Source organism: Lepidochelys kempii, chromosome 1 (genome assembly GCF_965140285.1).
Source record: "Lepidochelys kempii isolate rLepKem1 chromosome 1, rLepKem1.hap1, whole genome shotgun sequence".
In the NCBI taxonomy this organism is placed as follows: Eukaryota; Metazoa; Chordata; order Testudines; family Cheloniidae; genus Lepidochelys; species Lepidochelys kempii.
In genome coordinates, this window is record NC_136380.1 from 98,300,729 (window position 1) to 98,321,567 (window position 20,839).

The 20,839-nt window shown below is 40.6% G+C and overlaps 1 protein-coding gene across 1 annotated transcript in view; it reads left to right on the forward strand.

Annotated features, from left to right (window-relative positions):
• HS6ST3 (heparan sulfate 6-O-sulfotransferase 3) overlaps positions 1-20,839 on the forward strand; it is a 538,088-nt gene that overhangs the window by 286,739 nt on the left and 230,510 nt on the right. Inside the window, 1 exon segment of the mRNA XM_073348045.2 lies at positions 189-217. Within this exon segment, the coding sequence (XP_073204146.1) occupies positions 189-217 (29 nt within the window).

Below are 20,839 nucleotides of genomic sequence, written 5' to 3' on the forward strand. Positions count from 1 at the left end.
GTTTTTAAAGTCATAAGATACATATAGAACATAATAAGCAATAACCCAAATTTAGGTGAATAAATTTAACACAGTTTAGATATTAGCATCAAAGTATTCGTGTACATCACTCATGAAAGAGTGAAGATTGTCCCTCAGTAATTGAGAATTTAGGGTAGGTTGTCCATTTAGAAAATACAATTCATGAGGAAAGTATTTCAGATACTTTCCCAAGTGTGTTTCTCATTGGCACTCCAGCTCGTCTCTCCTGGTATTGCCAATATCTGATGATGTGTTCTATGTAGATGTCCTTCAACCACCTGATGGTGCTCTGACACCATGAGTTTCCACATCAGCCGAGTGTAGGGCTGCCCAATTCCGCATTCTCTCAACACTCACTCGTTACTGGGGTCCCATGCACCCAGGGCTCCAATGATCAGTGCATGTACATATCAAACTCAGCCAGAAACTCAAACCATCTGCACATTTTAGGTAACTTTTCACAGACAGCAAAATCCAAAACCGAACAACTTCTTGTTAGAGAAGATATAATAGAAATGAAATGGAAAAGATCTATTAGGTCCATCTTCCCACTCATGTAGGTTGTTCCCTCTTGTACATTTACTAGTTCATTCTTTGCCTGTATCTGTTTCTTGCTGCTGATGTGTGCCTCAAGCATGAAGCAAGTTTGACCTGGAAACAAGAAAAAAAAAACCACCACAACACAATTTTTACTTCCCTGTGAGGTTCACAACTCACAAAAAGTGTAAATAACCAAATAATTTCCCTGGATAGTTACTGTCAGCCCCAGTAGCCATTAAATGGATGTGCTGAAGAGGAGAACAAACTCTTTGATTTAGCCACTCAGGTTCAAAAGTATAGTGTCTGCACAATAATAGGTACCCAATAAATAGTGTGGAGCAGCACTAATTTGGATGTGGTATTTTAAGAACTTGGCATACATATTATAATTGTACACTGAAACCAGTCTATGGTATTAATAGAAAATAAATCACTGTTCAAAATCAAATAATGTAAGGTGAATTGGAGTAGTGCATGTGAAGTAGTGCATTTTGAAGTGAGTAGTGTTATAACCAGAAAACCTATATGCGATCTTGCATATTTGTAATATAACACAGCAGTATCTTACAGCTTTATATGAGTCATTTTAAAAAGTCTAGCCCTTAGCTAATGAATTTTTAGTTGGAAAAGTAAACAGTTCTCAGGTTTTAACTTTTAATCACTTTAAAAGGCTTATTTTCTTCTTTATTTTTGCATTGTATTCCCATTGAAGCTATGCAAGCTCACAAATAAAAAACGTAAAAAGATGATTATCCAAGCTTTTTGTAAAACTGAAATATTGTTAGATAGGGTGGTAAGATTATTTTATTTACATTGATATGATTATTAAGTGCCAGCAGTGTGCTTGGCCCAGTACAAGACACCCATCAACTAAGGACAGACCCTGCTCTGAAGAGCTTACAGCGCAGTAAAGAATTTAAGCATGTGCTTCAGACCCATTAACTTCAGATCCAAGTGGCCTAAAAGACCTACAGAGAAGACATAATCCAGTGGGACCCTCCAGAGGAGGAAGTTCGTTTAGATTTCTCATTTACTCTTGAGCAGTTCCTGAATTTCAGTGTTCCATTTGCATGGGGTAAGGGAGATGGCTTTTCCTTGTTTTGTGTAGAAAGTTGAAGATCTGTGCACCAGAGAGACTTGGGGTTTGATCCAGCTCTGTGGGAGGACTGAATTAGACGATTGTAATCCAGTAGGGCTTTCAGGTTTCCTTGATCTGGGCATTTTCCTCTGCTGTGTGTTTTGGCCATTGGTTGAAACAAGCCTAAACTTTGCACTTTCTCTGTTCTCAAATCAATAATATAGTATAATACAGTTATTGCTGCTTACGTGAACTTTGTGTACCCAAAACCCTCTATAGATTGAAATAAATAGCACAACTGTAGAGTTAAATAATAGCAGAGGAGGGGAAAATTAAGAACCGTAGAGGCGAGGGAGCACAAAGTTGTTTTCTGCTGACATTTGAAATGAGATGGAGAGTCAGGCAGAGAGAAACAGGAAGGTTGTTCCAGATACAGAACCTTCAGAGGGAAGGCTGTCCCCAACGGTGCCAAAATGAGGAGATTTACGAGGTTGACTGTAACAAGCCTGGGGAGGATTTTAAAATGAAATGGCAATTTTGAACTGGATTTTAAAATGAATGGGGAAGTAGGAGCGTTGTGTGAAGATTGGGGCAATGTTGTTGTTCTTGTCTGTACATGTGAGACAGCAGGCAGCGGCATTCTTTATGTGGTGGAAGAGAGAGTTGGGTCTTAGATATGGCATAGGGCAGGTGTTCCCAAACTTGGTTCGCGGCTTGTTTAGGGTAAGCCTCTGGCTGGCCGTGAGATGCTTTGTTTACCTGAGCATCCGCAGGTACGGTCGCTCGCAGCTCCCAGTGGCCATGATTTGCTGTTCCCAGCCAATGGGAGCTGTGAGAAGCGAAGCAGGCTGAATAAGCCATGAACCAAGGTTGGGAACCACTGGCAAAGGGAAAGGTAAGTGGGGATAGTAACAGATGGAGGATTTCAGCAGAGGTGAAGCTGAGGCACAGATAGTATTGCAGAGGTGGTGATAGCATGAGGAGAGTTCATGATCCAAACAATGGATTATAAAGGGAAATGGCTGTGTCTTTACATTACAAATGATATACGGTGTGTGTGTGTGTGTGTGTGTGTGTGTAATTATCTATTACTGTGGCTCTTTGGCAATGTACCAGGTTAGCCACCCCAGCTTTAGTCTGTTGGGGTCTTAGTCAAGGAGGGAGCTAGAGGAGCTGTGTTTGACTCCCAGTTGGTACATTACATTTAATATTAACCAGTGCAGTTGAACAAAATGTCACCCCTGCAGTCTCACAGATGGGGGGAAGTCTTTGTGTGGGCAAGCAAAGGAAATAAAAACCTTGGCATCTTTAAGGCCTGTGTCCCCCTCTTTTCCTTATGGGCTTAAGGGAGGAGGTGGCGCTGAGGCTGATTGGTTGAACAGAAGGGTACAGCATAAGCCTGTTGGCTCCTGCCTCCCAAGATGAGGGCTTATAAACTCTTCTCTCACTGAGGGCACTATTCTGCTCTGGGAAGAAAAGCTGCTTCAAGGAGGCAGGCAGCAGAGGCGATTGCTGCGTTGACATGTGGCTGTGCCCTCCATGCCCGCTCCCCCCCCCCCGGGTTGGGTGTCCCTAGGGTGACCAGTGTGGTTTCATCCAGGACAGGCTGTTAATCACCCTAGGGTTGCTGCAGAAGCAGCCAGGAAAGTAGTGAAGAGCATGTGCGGCTGGCAGGCAGCCCAGAGGCTGAGTCCAGAGCTTTTCCCTTGCAGGGGAGACATGTACGAAGTGGAGGAGGATGGAAGTGAGTGTGAGTGTTCTTCCCCCCAGCAGAGATTTTCCTTAGCTGGGAGTGGCTGAATGGGCCCTGTGTAGGGGCAGAGTACTTGAAACTTCTACCCCAGAGCTCCGAGGGGTGTGACAGAGATCTTGGGGAGAGACGGAGACTTTCCAGGTGCTGGAATCACTGAGATGTTGGAGGCCATATGGTACATGCACAGTGACCTTATAGGGCTGCCAGGCATCCAGTTTACGACCGGAATGCCCGGTTGAAAAGGAACCCTGGTGGCTCCAGTCGGCACTGCCAACTGGGCTGTTAAAAGTCCAGTCGGGCATCCAGTGGGGGCCCAGGTCTAAGGCAGGCTCCCTGCCTGCCCTGGCACTGTGTGGCTTGTGGAAGCGGCCGCCAGGTCCCTGCAGCCCCTAGGCACATGGGCGGCCAGGGGAGGCTCCGTGTTCTGCCCACACCCCGAGTGCTGGCTAAACAGATCCCATTGGTTGGGAACCACAACCAATGGGAGCTACGGGGGCGTTCCTGCAGATATAGGCAGCACGCGGAGCCTCTCTGGCCATCCATGTGCCTAGGGGCTTCAGGGACCTGGCGGCCGCTTCCTGGGAGCCACAGTAAGCACAGCCAGGACCCCGCATCCCCACCTGCACCGCAACCCCCTCCCACACCCAAACTCCCAGAGGCCGCACCCTGCAACCCCAGTCCCCTGTTCCACCCCTAAGTCCCCTCTTGCAGCCCAAACCCCTCATCTCTGCTCTGCCCCCAAGCGCTCTCCCCTCACGTAGCCCACACCCCCATCTTGAGCCTGCACCCCAGCCCCTGCCCCATCCCTGAGTGCTCTCCTGCACCCTGAACTCCTCATTTCTGGCCCCACCCGGAGCCCGCACCCCAACCCCCTGCCCCAGTGTGGTGAAAGTGAGTGAGGGTGGGGGAGCACAAATGACAGAGGAAGGGGGGATGGAGTGAGCAGGGGTGGGGCCTCGGAGAAAGGCAGGGCAGGGGTGTTCGGTTTTGTGCAATTAGAAAGTTGGCAACTCTATGACCTTATGAGGGGGATTTCCTTGGGCAGGAAGTGTAGACATGTGCCTGGAGAGGCATGATGGTTGGATACCCTGACCATGCCTCCCTTCAGCCTCCTCCCACCCCTTGCTTCTGAGCTGGGATCGGGTTAGGAAGGAGAAGTGAGGGAGAGTTGAGGATTTTCCCCAGAGGCTGAAACCACTGACCGTGGTAGGAGCAGAAAGTTCCTTTTCAGGGACTTTAAGGGATGGCCCTTAAGGTTTCCCTTGGACAGGGAGTTAGGGCCTCCTCTGTATAAAGATGGGGTGTTGGAGAGATTCTTTTTTCTGGATTCCCCAAAAGCAAGCAGTGGCCTGGTGTGCAAGGCTCCGTGTGCAGCCAGTAGCTGGCTGCCAGACTAGGATTGCACTGTGGATATCCTAGTGCCCAGACATTAGGGTGTAGGCAGAATAACCCCTGAGTAGAGCAATTTGGGAGTTGCTCCCCTGCAGACCATCCATGGATGTGTGAGTGGGGAAGTGGCAGCAGCCAACAGAGTATTACAGAGCAAGCATCTTTGAATCCAACTTAGAGAGGGAATGTAGGGACAGGGGCCAAGGCTATTGCGGCTGCTTCCCCTGCATGAGGGTGAGGTGCGTATGGTGGGGTGAATGCCCCAGCAAGTAACCTTCCCAGTCTTTCAGCGAGGCAGATTTAAACAGTAATAGCTGCTCCAATCATAGTACACCTTCTTAAAAACAATAGAGATAAATTTATTTTCCTATTCAAGGCAGACATGGATTTTGCCTCTTGTGGTAGATGAATGATCCATGTGAACGTGGAGCTGGCTTTCTGGAAGTAGAACATTTTGTAAAAGTACGTGTATACAATCTGGTAGAAAGGTGTAATTTTGGTATAAAGATCAAATTGGATAATTATATTCTGCCTACCAGAAATGTTTTCCTGTAGTTAGAAATGGCATTATACAAATAAGTCATTTGATTCATATAGTGTATTTTGATTTTATTGTCAACATGCTAAATGTAGTTTTTATTTTTATTTAATAATTATGTCTATGTCTAGCTAGATAGATAGAATAGTCCACTAAATTGATTGTAGTTGCTTTGTTTAGATGAATTCTAGCAAACAAGGTAGGTTAAATATATTTTGATGAATAATACATCTGGGAACATTGCCATCCGTTATGCAGTGTAAACCCAGGGTGGGTTGAGAACACGAAATCCTTGTAGTTGGAATGCGTTATAGTAAATCAGGGGCTTCTCTGTTGCCTGATTAGTCACAGATCTCTTTAAAGATTAATGACTCAAGGGCATTTCTCCTACAGTGTAAAGACGGTTTGTTATCCCTCCACAGTCAGTCATAGCTGAGCATTGCCTCACTTTGTCACATTTTGAGGTGGGTTATTGTAATATTGTGTAGTTCCCCAGGATGCAGTCTGGACTGATGAACAGCTGTGTCCCCTCAATTCTCCAACCTGGGGTTCCTTTTACACAGCTTCACTGTGAGAGCCACCACTTCTGATCTGCTCATACACAGCCTGCAAGACATAAATCACCCCCAGCTATACTGTATGAGTGCTCTAGGCAGGTTGTATATAAGTTTTAAGTGTAGACTAGACCCTAATCTTTTCAATCTCTTCTCTTTATTAGGAAGTTTTACATGCCTTTATTTATTTTCATTGCCAGTCTTTGGAGTTTGCATCCCATTTTTGAGAGGTGACCAGAACTGCCTACTGTTTCCTCCTCCAACAGGTCCCTTGAGCATAGTGCAGAAAGATAACATCGCAAAAAATGTTTAAAAATACTGCCCTCTTCTCAAAACGTTGAACTATATTACAGAATTCACCGTAGGTATACCTTGTTCTAGTGAGCAACAAACTGACATGGCCTTATGAAGCACAACTCCAGAATGTATTAGACATATGTTTGAAAGGAGTGTCAGTTAAAGGAACCATTCTGAAGTTGGGGATTTTGTATATCATGAGAAAGAAATATCTATTATTTCTTTGGAAAGCTGTAAATTTTAAGGATGAGCTGGAAACACCAACTTCATTGTTCAGTTAGTCTGTGTCAGGATGCTACATGAACTTTCATCTATTTCAAAAAGGAAATTAACATTGTAATATGCACCTGAGGCTCTACTTCTGTAGGAAAAGTACCAGAGTATGGTGGGATTTGTTTCCCTGTCAGAGCAGGTTCCCTTGTGGCGATGAAGCAAAATACAAGCAGGTTAGCTATGGGCTTGATATAGGACTTGCCTGGAGAAATTCTGTGATCTGTGTTACTCAGAGATCAGACAGGATGGTCAGAATAATCTCTTCTGACCTTAAAAATCTACGAGTCTATGAGGAGAATAGAGACTAGTGGGCTGCCTGCAGATAGATTGCTGTGCAAGAGCAGCAGGAAAGAATTCATAGACTGATTCGTTCTTTCTGGCTGACCTTGACTTCCCTCTCTTTCTCCAAGAAATACTCTCTCTACCTCCAAAAAGAAAAGGAGTACTTGTGGCACCTTAGAGACTAACCAATTTATTTGAGCATGAGCTTTCGTGAGCTACAGCTCACTTCATCGGATGCATACCATGGAAACTGCAGCAGACTTTATATACACACAGACAATATGAAACAATACCTCCTCCCACCCCACTGTCCTGCTGGTAATAGCTTATCTAAAGTGATCATCAAGTTGGGCCATTTCCAGCACAAATCCAGGTTTTCTCACCCTCCACCCCCCCACACACACAAATTCACTCTCCTGCTGGTGATAGCCCATCCAAAGTAACAACTCTCTACACAATGTGCATGATAATCAAGTTGGGCCATTTCCTGCCCACCATCAACCTCAGCCTGGTCCAGTCCACACAAGAGATCCACTTCCTGGACACTACAGTGCTCATAAACAATGGTCACATAAACACCACCCTATACCGGAAACCTACTGACCGCTATTCCTACCTGCATGCCTCCAGCTTTCACCCTGATCACACCACACGATCCATCGTCTACAGCCAAGCTCTGCAATACAACCGCATTTGCTCCAACCCTTCAGACAGAGACAAACACCTACAAGATCTCTGTCAAGTTTTCTTACAACTACAATACCCACCTGCAGAAATAAAGAAACAGATTGATAGAGCCAGAAGAGTTCCCAGAAGTTACCTACTACAGGACAGGCCTAACAAAGAACATAACAGAACGCCACTAGCCGTCACCTTCAGCCCCCAACTAAAACCCCTCCAACGCATTATTAAGGATCTACAACCTATCCTAAAGGATGACCCAACACTCTCACAAATCTTGGGAGACAGGCCAGTCCTTGCCTACAGACAGCCCCGCAACCTGAAGCAAATACTCACCAACAACCACATACCACACAACAGAACCACTAACCCAGGAACTTATCCTTGCAACAAAGCCCGTTGCCAACTGTGCCCACATATCTATTCAGGGGACACCATCACAGGGCCTAATAACATCAGCTACACTATCAGAGGCTCGTTCACCTGCACATCCACCAATGTGATATATGCCATCATGTGCCAGCAATGCCCCTCTGCCATTTACATTGGTCAAACTGGACAGTCTCTACGTAAAAGAATAAATGGACACAAATCAGATGTCAAGAATTATAACATTCATAAACCAGTCGGAGAACACTTCAATCTCTCTGGTCACGCAATCACAGACATGAAGGTCGCTATCTTAAAACAAAAAAACTTCAAATCCAGACTCCAGCGAGAAACTGCTGAATTGGAATTCATTTGCAAATTGGATACTATTAATTTAGGCTTAAATAGAGACTGGGAGTGGCTATTTCCCCTTGTTTTTTCCAACCCCCCTCCCCCCAGATGTTCTGGTTTAACTTGGATTTAAACTTGGAGAGTGGTCAGTTTGGATGAGCTATTACCAGCAGGAGAGTGAATTTGTGTGTGTGGGGGGGTGGAGGGTGAGAGAACCTGGATTTGTGCTGGAAATGGCCCAACTTGATGATCACTTTAGATAAGCTATTACCAGCAGGACAGTGGGGTGGGAGGAGGTATTGTTTCATATTGTCTGTGTGTATATAAAGTCTGCTGCAGTTTCCACGGTATGCATCCGATGAAGTGAGCTGTAGCTCACGAAAGCTCATGCTCAAATAAATTGGTTCGTCTCTAAGGTGCCACAAGTACTCCTTTTCTTTTTGCGAATACAGACTAACACGGCTGTTACTCTGAAATCTCTCTACCTCCGGGATGACTGACTCTGCCCCTTTCCACTGTTAATGTGCACTGCCCTTCTCCCTCAGCAATCATTGTTCTGTGGTTTGGGATTGTTGCAGACCCATATCCAAACAGTGTTAATCTTACCTCCTAAACTTTTGCTACTGCTTTGCCAGCTTTCCATCTGGTCTTAGGGATAGACGTGCTCCTCCCCTGCCTATTAGATACCCCTTCCTGGCTGGTAGATATAGGGGCGTGCCCGTCCTCCAGATACCTGTAAGTCTACCGCCGATCTTAGACGCAGCAATACCTAGATCTTTGTCAGGAAATAGCTTCTGCTATCTTGCTGCTGGTCAGGACCTTTACTGATTACATGAAACAGCTCGCAGCAGAAAGTGGACCTTCTCCTTAAGAAGTGGGGAGTGGGAGCCTGAAGAAAACGCAAACCATAAATTACAATTTAAATTAATAAAAGAAAACCCATGCCAATACTGCCTCTTCTAAACCCCGCGCCTCACCTTTCTGAAAAGTGGTAGTAAAATTCCAGATCTGCTTTAACTGGTCACCCCTAAAAATCAATATTTCCCTTGAATATAGAAAATAGTACAAATGCTGTGGTGAATTATATAGTGTGAGAGGGTAGTTTACTTTATGAAGTGGGACCAAGTGCTTTGAAATCTAGTTGAACAGTATGGTATAAGAGCTAGTTAGTTAGTTAGTTATTATGTTCACAATTGATTTTATTTCTTTTTCTTCTGTTTCCTTTTTGACCTACTTCCTCTGATCTGCTAATCCATCATCTTATGTCTGAATGCTGGGAACGTGGGATTTCTCTTGGGATTTATTCAAATTAACAGGTAAGATGTTTATTTAGAATATTTGCCCAACATAACTTGTAGTAGTCCCAAGTATTTTTATGTTGCAGTACAGGAAACACTTTTCATTATGTAATATGTATATGCTATGAATCATTCACTGTCCTTGAATGTAAGAATTGATGGCTATCATTATGGTACTCTAGAGCAGTCTGAAAAATGCTGATGAACTAAATAGCTGTTTGGATGTACTTATCAACCTTGTTCATATATCTGTTTCAGTGATTAAAAAAAAATCCCTCTTGATTTGTTTTTATGTTTACATCAAGATCACTGTTTTCTATATCTACCGTATGTGTTTATGCACAGTCAGGTTCCCCCTGTAAGGAAAGGTATAATATGATCCAGGGAAGGCATGGTTAGTACCTGACACATGGGATGATGAGTTTGTGATATATTAAGTGATGATAAGCAAAAGGTTGGAGTTCTTCTGATCCATGATAATAGAAACAGATTCCATTCTAAGAATATTTCCCAGATGTTTTTCTTAACAGGTTCCCTCAATCTCCCAACTTGAATACAGTGTGTTTAGAAATATACGTTGGCCACTTTGAAAGTGATTGATGTAGTGCAAGACCATTGGGCAAATGTGATGTGATGTTAACTCCTTAACTGTAACTTTGCAGTGAAGAAAAAAAAATTAACTCCCTGTGTGTTCTGCTCTTCAAGTGACACTTCAAGCTGATATCTTTCAAGTTCACCTTTGCTTTTTGGAAAAAGAGAAGCATAAAATGTGATCTTCTTTTTTTCTAGATTACAGTTGGGCCTACACACAGAGTTTATAGCCTGATCTGAATTTTGAATCACCACAAAGTTTTGGGTGGTATTTACATATGTTGTGGTTTGCAGCCATCTTTTAAATCTAAACTAATCCTAGGAAAGTCAATAGGTCTACGAATATAAACTTAAGAAATAACCATGTGATCTACTTCACTAAAACAATATTGACTTCTTTATGAAAAATGTACTTTAATCAAATAATGAAATCAAAATCAGTGTGCTCAAAATATTTAGAGAAATGAAAATGATTGAAACTAAGTCAGCATAGGAATTTGAAAGAGTTATGATGTATATATTTGGTATGGACTGTCCATACAGAGATGAATGCACATAAAATATTAATGCATAATGCTACTGATAGTGATTACTAATATCAAGCATATGTCTCTGTGTATTTATTTTACAGACATGGCCGCAACCCACCTACCCAGTAGTTACAAAAATAGCTATTTTATAGCTGTGATGTCACTACAGAGCTATATTTCAGTAGAGCTCAAATACACCATCTTTCGGTATTAGAGCTATGAAGTATAGTTGATTTCAAGTGTAACATAAAGAGGAGAGGTGAAGTTAGGCTTGTGAGGGATGTCTGTATTGCATTGTTTAAGGTTATCATATTAAAAAGCAAAAAAACAAACCAAAAAAAAAACAACAACCCTACAAGCAGGACTATGATGGAGTGTACAAACCCCAGACTGGGCAACAAGGGGTTAAGTGATTATTTTGGACTCAGCCGGCCCCGCCCCTCCACACCTGCAGCAAATGCTCCATCTACTGGAGGAATTAGACGGCAGGGAATTAGCTCAGTTGGGTGGCAGAGCTGGAGGTGCCCACCTGTTGCCCACAGCTTCAGCAGAGCAGAGCAGAGGGAAGCCTAAGACTCTGACACAGCTGCCCTGAGGGGCCCTTCCCGAGAGAAGGGAGGACTCACCCCAGAGACAACGTGAGAGGGAAGTATCCTGTGGAACTTGGAGGTTTGTAATCCTCTTTATTTATTGTGGTTTGGGTTTCCACGCCAGGGAAAGCCTCGGACTAAGCTGACCCCACGGGGAGGTAATGGACAAGAGGAAGAGGCCCCTGGAGGACAGTCTTAAGCAGCCTTGATTACTGGTACTCCGAAGGGCCCTAGGTTGGAGCCCGGTGGAGTAGGAGAGCCCAGCTCCCCTCCACACAATCTCCTTGGCAGTCAGGAGTTGCAGCTATGACCACTAGGCCACGCTCCCCAAGAGAGGACCATTACAAGGACAAATGAGCATTAGAGAGGACCTTTGGCTGGTCACCAAGTTACTCCTGGGTAGTACAGCAAGTAACTGATATTTGGATATTGAGGATGAGACATAAGTCCTTGTCTTCTCCGACATGCCAGACTCCACCCATTTTTCCTTCACACACTTGTGTACCAGGGAGTGGTTGTGCAAGAGGTTTGAGATGTATTCCTTCTTAGTGTAGAGAACAAAACATAGTGCTTACACTTACTTGTCACTAAATACAGCCTATGTCCACATTTGTGCTGGAGAACAACAGCCTTGCACTCTTTGCTGTGCACTGTGCAGTGACTTGTAAGATGAAAGTTTCAGAGTGCTGTTGTCCCAGTAAATATCTGGTAGTCTCTCAGCTTGAATTATAAAACTATAGATAGCAATTTTTTGTAGTCCTAAAATGCTGGATGTACTGAATTCATGACTGTTTTAGGAGCTACAAAAGCTTTCTTCTCACAATAAAGTATTAATTTTCATATAAATAACCAGAAGCTCCAGATAATTTGCATCCAAGAGTTTTAAAAGAGCTGGCTGAGGAGCTCATTGGTCTGTTGAGGCTGATTTTCAATGCATCTTGGAACACTGGGGAAGTTCCAAAAGACTGGAAGGAAGCTAAGGTTGTGCCAATATCTCAAAAGGGTAAATGGGATGATTCAGGTAATTATAGGTAATAATATATTAGAAGTGTATGTCAGGTGTTTGTCTAACTGGTTTTAAAAACCTCCAGTGACGGAGATTCCACCAGCCTCCCTAGACAATTTGTTCCACAGCTTAACTACTCTGATAGGAAGTTTTTCCTAATGTCCAACCTAAACCTCCCTTGCTGCAATTTAAGCCCATTGCTTCTTGTCCTACCCTCAGGGGTTAAGGAGAAAAAACGTTTACCTCCTTCTTGTAACAAACTTGAAAACTGTTATCATCTCAGCCCTCAGTGTTCTCTTCTCCAGAATAAACAAACACAAGTTTTTCAATCTTCATAAGTGATGTTTTCTAGACCTTTAATCATTTTTGTTGCTCTCCTCTGGACTTTCTCCAGTTTGTCCATATTCTTGATCTGTCAGTCTGCCATCAATCCTGTGCAAGGTAATGGATCAGCCAATACCAGTCTCAGTTAATAAAGAATTAAATGAGGGTAAAATAATTAATGCTAGTCAACCTGGATTTATGGAAAATAGATCTTTTCAAGCTAACCTGATTTTTTTTTATGGGATTACAAGTTTGGTAGATAAAGACAATAATAGCGTTGATGTAAAATACTTCTGTAAGGTGTCTGATGTGGTACCATGTGACATTTTGATTAAAAAACTAGAACAATATAAAATTGACATGGCACACATTGAATGGATTTCAAGCTGGCTAACGGGTCTCAAAATGTAATTGTAAACAGGGAATTGCCATTGAGCAGGTATGCTTCTAGTGGGGTCCCACAAGGATCTGTTTTTGGTCCCTACACTGTTCAATATTTTTATCAGTGACCTGGATGAAAACATAAAGTAAAAATTATAAAGTCACTGATAAATTTTTCAGATGACCCAAAAATTGTGGGGGTGTATTAATAACGAAGTGGAGAAGTCACTAATACAGAGCAATCTGAATCACTTGGTAAATTGAGCACAAACAAACAATGTACATTTTAATATGGCTAAATGTATACATATGGGAACAAAGAACGGAAACCATACTTAGGGAAGGGGGGGGGTTCTATCCTGAAGAGCAGTGACTCTGAAAAAGATTTGGGGGTCATGGTGCATAATCAGCTGAATATAACCTCCCAATGCAATTCTGTGGCTAAAATGACTAATGCAATCCTGGTATGCATAAACAGAGGAATCTTTAGCAGGAATAGGGAGCTTATTTTACTATTGTATTTAGAGCTTATGCAATCAGGGCTGGAATACTCTCTCCAGTTCTGGTGCCCACAATTCAAGAAGGATGTTGTTAAATTGGAGAGGGCGAACAGCGATGAGAATGATGACGGTAATGACAACATTTCTTATAGTGATAGACTCAAGGAGCTCAGTCTAGTTAACTTAACAAATAGAACATTAAGGGGTGAATTGATTATAGTCTGTAAGCACCTACATGGGGAATAAATATTTAATTATGGACTCTTCAGTCTATCAGAGAAAGTTTTATAACATGATCCAATGGCTGGAAGTTGAAGCTAGACACATTCAGACTGGAAATAATGGTGAGGGTAATTAACCATTGGAACAATGTACCAATGGTTAATTAGTTAGTGGATTCTCCATTGCCGGGAATTTTTAAATCTAGTTTTTCTAAAAGAGATGCTCTAGGAATTATTTTTGGGACATCCCATGGCCTGTTTTATACTGGAGCTCAGACTAGATGATCACAGTGCTTCCTTCTGGCCTGGAATCTCTGACACCCTCTGCCAGGCCTGAAACTGTTGGGTATTGACAGTATCCAGTTGGAGTCAAAGGCAGTAGTTTGCAAACTTCAGTCACATGCTGGCCCTGTAAGAGACACGAAGATGCTAGGAGATCCATTTTCCTATCTCCACAGCTTGAGCTGCAAACCCAACCTTTTTTGTATTTGTTTTTCTCCTTCTTTGACAACCTGTTCGTTAATAGAACTTTATCCTGAAATGTTTCAGGCCTCTTGGTGTAGGCCTGTTGATTGATTTCCTGCTTTAGCATCGAACCCTACATATCTCGGCTTCACCAGGGCTCCTCCCAACTGTTGCCTCCAGTGATCTGGCTATTTTTGCTTTCTCTCAGCACGTATGAGCCACTGTATAGACACACACACGAAGCACTCTTGCTGCTGTGTAGCCTGTCAGCCTGAGCCAAATCTCCAGTAAAAAGATCATCCACATAGAGTGTGATATGCTTCACACAAAGCTATTTGTGCTGACCTCTTCCACGGAGGGTATATGCAATACCAGTATATTGCATTTCTATTGTGTGATGTTAATGATTATTAGTAGCTTTTTACTCTGATATTTTTAATTTGGTATGTGCTTGACACAGTCTTTCCAGTCACTCCTTTGATAGGTCTAAACTGAAAGCTACAATTCTTTCTAGTGTGACGTCCAGTGTTCAGAGCACCTTAGAAAATAGCTTTTCTGTGGTAAAGGAAGTAAGCCCTGCATGGGTGTTTAGTCAAAGACTGGTTCCTGAGCTAGAGGATCTTATCTATCCTGTACTGATTGTATGATTAAATATTTCGATAAGAACTGTACGACTGCACTGAAACTGTACTTGGGAGCTGCCTACAGAAGTTGTACAACCTATGTGAGTTAATATTTCCCACACAAGAGCATACAGTTTGGAGGTGTAACGTATCTTTTCATTGAGAATTGAGTTCCATTTAGTTGATGGCAATTGTCACCTCAGTACAAAATGAAATCATTCCAGGACAGTGAATGTGAGAGGTCTACGGGAAGTTCCTGTTCCTGTGCGAGATTACTAGATTAAATTGCCATAACCTATTACGATCATTGGTACGGCTTGTGGGAGCACCAATAGGCTGCTTCCTGGGCTATCTGTGGGTTGTTTCAGCTTTTATGATTTTCAGATAAATTCCACATGTAGAACTGTGTAACTAAAGTATGACAGTCTTGCGTCAATCCACTCCAGTGACACCTTCAGCTCTGTTAGGAGACCGAGTAATGAAAACAGTAAGATACAACTTTCCTCATTGTCCAGTGAGAGATTAATACATAAGAATTTTCCGTTTTGTCTGATTGTTAAACCTTAATAAGGTTTCTGGGAATTAGTATGGGGGAATCTACTGCCCATGGATTTGTTTATATCCGTATTAGATGTATTGTGCATGGATTTAAAGATACGTGTGAGTTTGCTAGTCTTGGACAATAGATGAATTTATTGCAGCTGCTGATAAGTGAAAATGTACATTCATAATTAATATAATGGACTGAAAACTGTGTGCGTGTGTAGCACTTCCTTGTGGGGTTGTCAGATTTCCCTTAACACAAATAACCACTGATACCAGCAATTATCAGGATGTAGCTTGTATCTGTTTATATTGTGTGTAATGTGATGCATAAACTCTGTGGAATATGTTCTTTAACTTTCAATCTATGAGATAATGATGTATGTCATGAGCAGATTATGCTGTGGTTGGCAACAATATTTTTGTGACAAGTTTTCCATTCAATGTCTGTTGCAGCTCAGGCTCTTTGTTAATGGCTAGGAACAAGGTATGACCTTGATAAGGACTTGCCTCGCAGAATTGTTTGGACACTTAGTTATGGTCAATGAGAGAGGAGCGAACAGGCATCTAACATAGGTTGTAAACTGGGGTATTAGTCAGACTAACATTGTATCTTCAGGTTGCTTCCTGATTTATACAGCAAAAGTCAATGACACTCTTCTTATTCATCACTGATAAACTGTTCCTATACACAGCTGTTTTATATTCAGTCTCCCACTGCTGTGGTCTTTCGATAACAATATGATTTATATTTACACACACCTTTTTTCTTGACTGTAGTTGTATAATAACAAAGGCCTTGTTGCTTTTGGGAAGTGGTTTTAAAATCTCAAGTTACTGCTGATTTATTCATCTATGTCACATATCAAAAAGTTTGAGTGTGAGTTAAAGCAAAAATTCATATAGAACTTATTTTATCTTGTAGAATGACGTAAACGTGTGCTAGGTTTCCTTATCTGTAGTTATGTACTTCTGTGGGTTATTGCTTATTCATAGTCTTCTGTTAATCTGTAAATTATTTTATTATATATTTTAAAAAGAGCATATAGCCTAAAACCAATTTAATATTTGGTAAATGAACAAACTTCTCTATTTTACTGGATTAAAGTATTCCTGTTTTTCCAAATGTCTGGATTTGTTTGGTTAGGAAACTACTTTCTAAATTGATAGTCATTTTCTGAGCCAAAAGTTGGATAGTATTATTTTAACTTTTATTTATTATAATGACAACAGCAATTGAAAGTTATGCATGAATTGTGGCTCACAAAGCCAATAACACCGCTAATTGCATATAACCTTCCCAGCTGAGCACTTGTGCCAAAGTACAATCAGGAAGTAAAATAACTTCTCTACCCCGCTAAAGATTCCTCTGTTTACACATCCCAGGGTCGCATTATCCGTTTGGGACACAGTGTCACACTGGGGGTCATGTTCAGCTGATTATCCACCATGACCCCCAAATCTTTTTCAGAGTCACTGCTTTCCAGGATAGAATCCCCCATTCTGTAAATATGGCCTACGTTCTTTGTGCTTAGATATGTACATTTACATGTAATTGTATTAAAACAGATATTGTTTGCTTGTGCCCAGCTTTCCCAAGAATTCAGATTGTGCTATATCAGTGGCCTGTACTCTTCATTATTTACCACTCCTCCAAGTGTTGCATCATCTGCAAACCTTATCAATGACTTTATAACTTCTATATTGTTTTCTTCTCAGTCAATGATAAAAAAGAGAAGATCTTTGCAGGACCCACTAGAAACATACCCACTCAATGATAGTTCTATTTAGAATTACTTTTTGAGGCTTATCAGAAAGCCATCTTGTAATCCATTTAATGTCTTGTGTTAATTTTATGTACTAGCTTTTAATCAAAATGTCATGTGGTATCAAGTTAAGTATATTACAGTAATACTACTTCATTTATTAATCAAACCTGTAATCTCATCAGAAAAGATATCAGGTTATTTTTACAGGATCTATTTTCCACAAATCCATGCCGATTGGCATTAATTATATTACCCTCTTTTAATTCTTTATTAATTGAGTCTCATATTATCCAGTCCATTATCTTGCCCTGGATCAGTGTAAGGCTGACAGGCCTATAATTGCCCTGGTCATCGCATTAACTCATTTTAAATATTGGAACAACATTAGTTTTCCTCCAGTCTTCTGGAATTTCCCCAGTGTTCCAAGAGTCACTGAAAATCAACATTAACAGTCCAATGAGTTCTTCACCAGCTCTTTAAAAACTCTTAGATGGAAGTTATCTGGACCTGCTGATTTTAAAATGTTTCACTTCAGTTTAACATCCACTGGAGATACTATTGGAATGGAAAGAGTTTGATCATATGATGAGCCAACATCATCTGTTTTTCCCTCCCAAATACGGAACAGAAATATTTTTTGAACACTTCTCCCTTTTCTGCAGTATTACTGATAATTTCCATCTAGTAATGGATGAGTACCTTTTTAGGATTCTTTTTGTTCCTAATATACTTTAAAAAAACTCATCTTTATTGTCTTTAACTCTCTTGGCCATATATTTCTTCTTGTGTCCCTTTGCTTCCCTTATCAGTTGTGTATAATTCCTAACTTCTGATTTATATTCATTAGTATCAGCTCCCCCTTTCTTTCATTTGTTATATATTAAGTTTTATTGTTAATAATGCCTTCACTTTCCCTTTTGCCCCAGGTTGGTTTTTTACCATATTGGCTTCTTCATCTATTGTGGCTTTGTGGGCAAGTACTATAGTATTCTTAAACAATTCTTAAGAATAAAAATGATACACATTTTTATACTCTTATACTTCAGAAGTCCTGCTCCTATCCTCCAACCAACCTTTCCCTCACTAATATCAAACTACTAAGTACTTTGTCCTGATGTGCATTCTGTTTATAAAGCTTTGGTCATCCAATCAGGAAACAGAAACTATACAATCTGAAATATGTGACCAATCACGAAGCACAAAGAGTGTATATAATGAATAGAGAAAAACTATACTGGATGTTTTCACAGACAATCCACAATCTGAAAATTGTTCAGTCATATCATTTTGAGAATTCTTACCAATAGTGAATACTGGAGTAGAAATGAGGATCAGTTCACAAATTTAAAGAAGACCAATAGTCAACGTATCCATTTTTTGTGAATAATAATTTGACCATCTCCAGGAATGGTGACTACTCCTATCTGTTTGCTCATGAGTCTCCGGACAATCCTCGTTGCTATTTTCCTATCACAAGTTTAAGTAACCCTCAGTTAACTTCAGTGTGGTAGGTGTCCTGTGGTAGAAGACCATTGGCTCCTGTGTTTAGAGGTTTTCGTATTTTTCTAAACCTCTAGAACCATTCTATGATTCTTTAGTTGAGTCTCTCTCTGTACTGCCACTTTCATGAAAATGTGTTATTTCTTCTGTCTTTTAGAGCCCTGTGGGACTCTGTCTATATTTAGGAACTGTCATAGACTTCAAAAATTAATTTGAGCTATTTTAGATCATGCCTTGCATTTGTAATGTCAATGGATGTAACTAATCTACACACACACATAAGTTACACATCTTTTCATATACATTTTTAAGATGATAAAATTAGTTTTCCTTGACTCATTTGCCATGTTGAGAGTTGCACTTTTGGACTAGAAGATGGAAAATAATTTGAGTTAGATCCAAAATTCTTACCACAACAATCTTCTTTTTGTTCATATTCTGTGTTTTTTTCAAACAATGATCAATATGCTGTCCTAGACAGTTTCCAGATTGTGGTAGGGATTTCAAAGACTTTCCTATTGTAAACACTTTTATGTCCATGTTATGATTTTGTCAAGGAGAACTGATTTATAGTGATTTTTATACTACTTAAATATACAATAAGTTTGGTTTCCCAAAGCTAAATTAACATTAATTGTTAATACTTTTGTAGTTACCTTGATAGATTTACCGTTAGCTTTCTCTTCTGAAATGTATCAATTGTGCTTATAAAAAAAGTTAATAAATAACTACTTACCAAGGTATGAATACTTGCTATTCACTCATGTTTCTTATTGTTTCAACCTGGATTCAGTAGGCTCTTTTATCATTTAGTTTGTAATTCTGTTTAGTCTAGTTTGTACAAGACCAAATATTAGAATATTTTAAATCTTTTTGGTTTTTGATTCTACTTAATCTATAAATGATGTGCAGTCTGTTATAGTAATTTTCTTCCTCATTGTTTCTCATCTTTGTTTGCTTTTCATCTGCAAAACTAACCCAAAGTTTGCTCATTCAGGAATAAAGGGCTTGTAGACAAACTGTGTACATCAGTTAGCAGACCAGCCATGTGAGAGGCCTCTGCACCCTCTCTTTGCCATGGAAGGTATCTCTGCATGATTTATATAATGTATCTCTGCACCAGTCTCTGCTGTCCGATGTAGTTTTAAGCATGCTACTTACAGTTCCAGAGACACTTTATGTAAATCATGCTTCTTGTCAGGATTTTCACAGGTAGAGGATTGAGCCACATTATTCCAAGTCTGATCCTCTCATTCTCGGGTTCAGTTTAGCCATGTAGTTTCTCTAATTTCTCAGTACAGATAATGTGCAAGAATGTCAAAATAAGTCTTAAAGCTGTTTCTCTTAATTCAAATCATACATATTGCCTCGGGTACCTTGCAACTAGATGAATTATAAATACTTGTAATTATCACAATGATAGTTCCTGATATGTATGTCACTGTGGATTCCATTAGGGGGAAAATATATTTTGGGGGTGTGGTTTTGGGGTTTTGTTTTGTTTTTCAGTTAAGTGGCTCAATGGTAAGCTTTGACATAGTACTTTTTGTGATTTTTGTTAGATCTGTGCCTTTTTTCCCATAGTAATTTTATTTTGTTTTTTATTAAATGTTGTATTTCCTTCTCTAGTTATGAGTGGTGCTTTTTACTTTGCTAAAGATAAATACCTTAGTTCTATTTTTATTGGTGTTGTGGGGAATGCTGTTATTTCATGTTTCTTAGTTAATTTATCTCATAGTTTCAGTACTAATCCTGTTAAGAGATGGTCAGTAGTGTTTCTCGGGTCTCTTTTTTTTCTGTCCAAGAGGCATTTGCTAGTTTGAATATATGCATTCTTATTTGCTGTATATTTATCCAGTGCAAGTTTGGATTTTGTTTGACCCACTCTATCAACACTTTCAGTTCTTCAGCTCAGTAGTTCTCACAGGAACACAGTCAGGTATCATTGAAAGCACTTTGGTTGTCAACTTTTCTCTTCAATGTTTGTAATCTGCATATTATACAATGTACAGTGCTAGTAGTGCATGAAAACCAATGATGCCTCTTGTTAGAGCCAGCTTTTCAGCAACTCTAATGAGTTCTGTTGAGCCAAATTCTTAAGTGCTTACTCGTGCTAAACTTGCACTGAAAACTTTACAGGAGATTTGTATCAGTCAGGGTTTCAGAATTTGGCCAACTGTCTGTGTGTTCAGTATTCTCCAGATCATCCTTATTTCCAATTAATTGCTACTATGATTGTTTTAGCAGTTTTTGCACTCAGCATGACATCAACTTGGTCCCTGAGGCCATTTTTAAAATGTGCAGTTTTTGAGTGTAATCTTTTAAACCATCAGGGTTTATTGATGATTCTCCTAGTTCTGGTCTTAGTAATA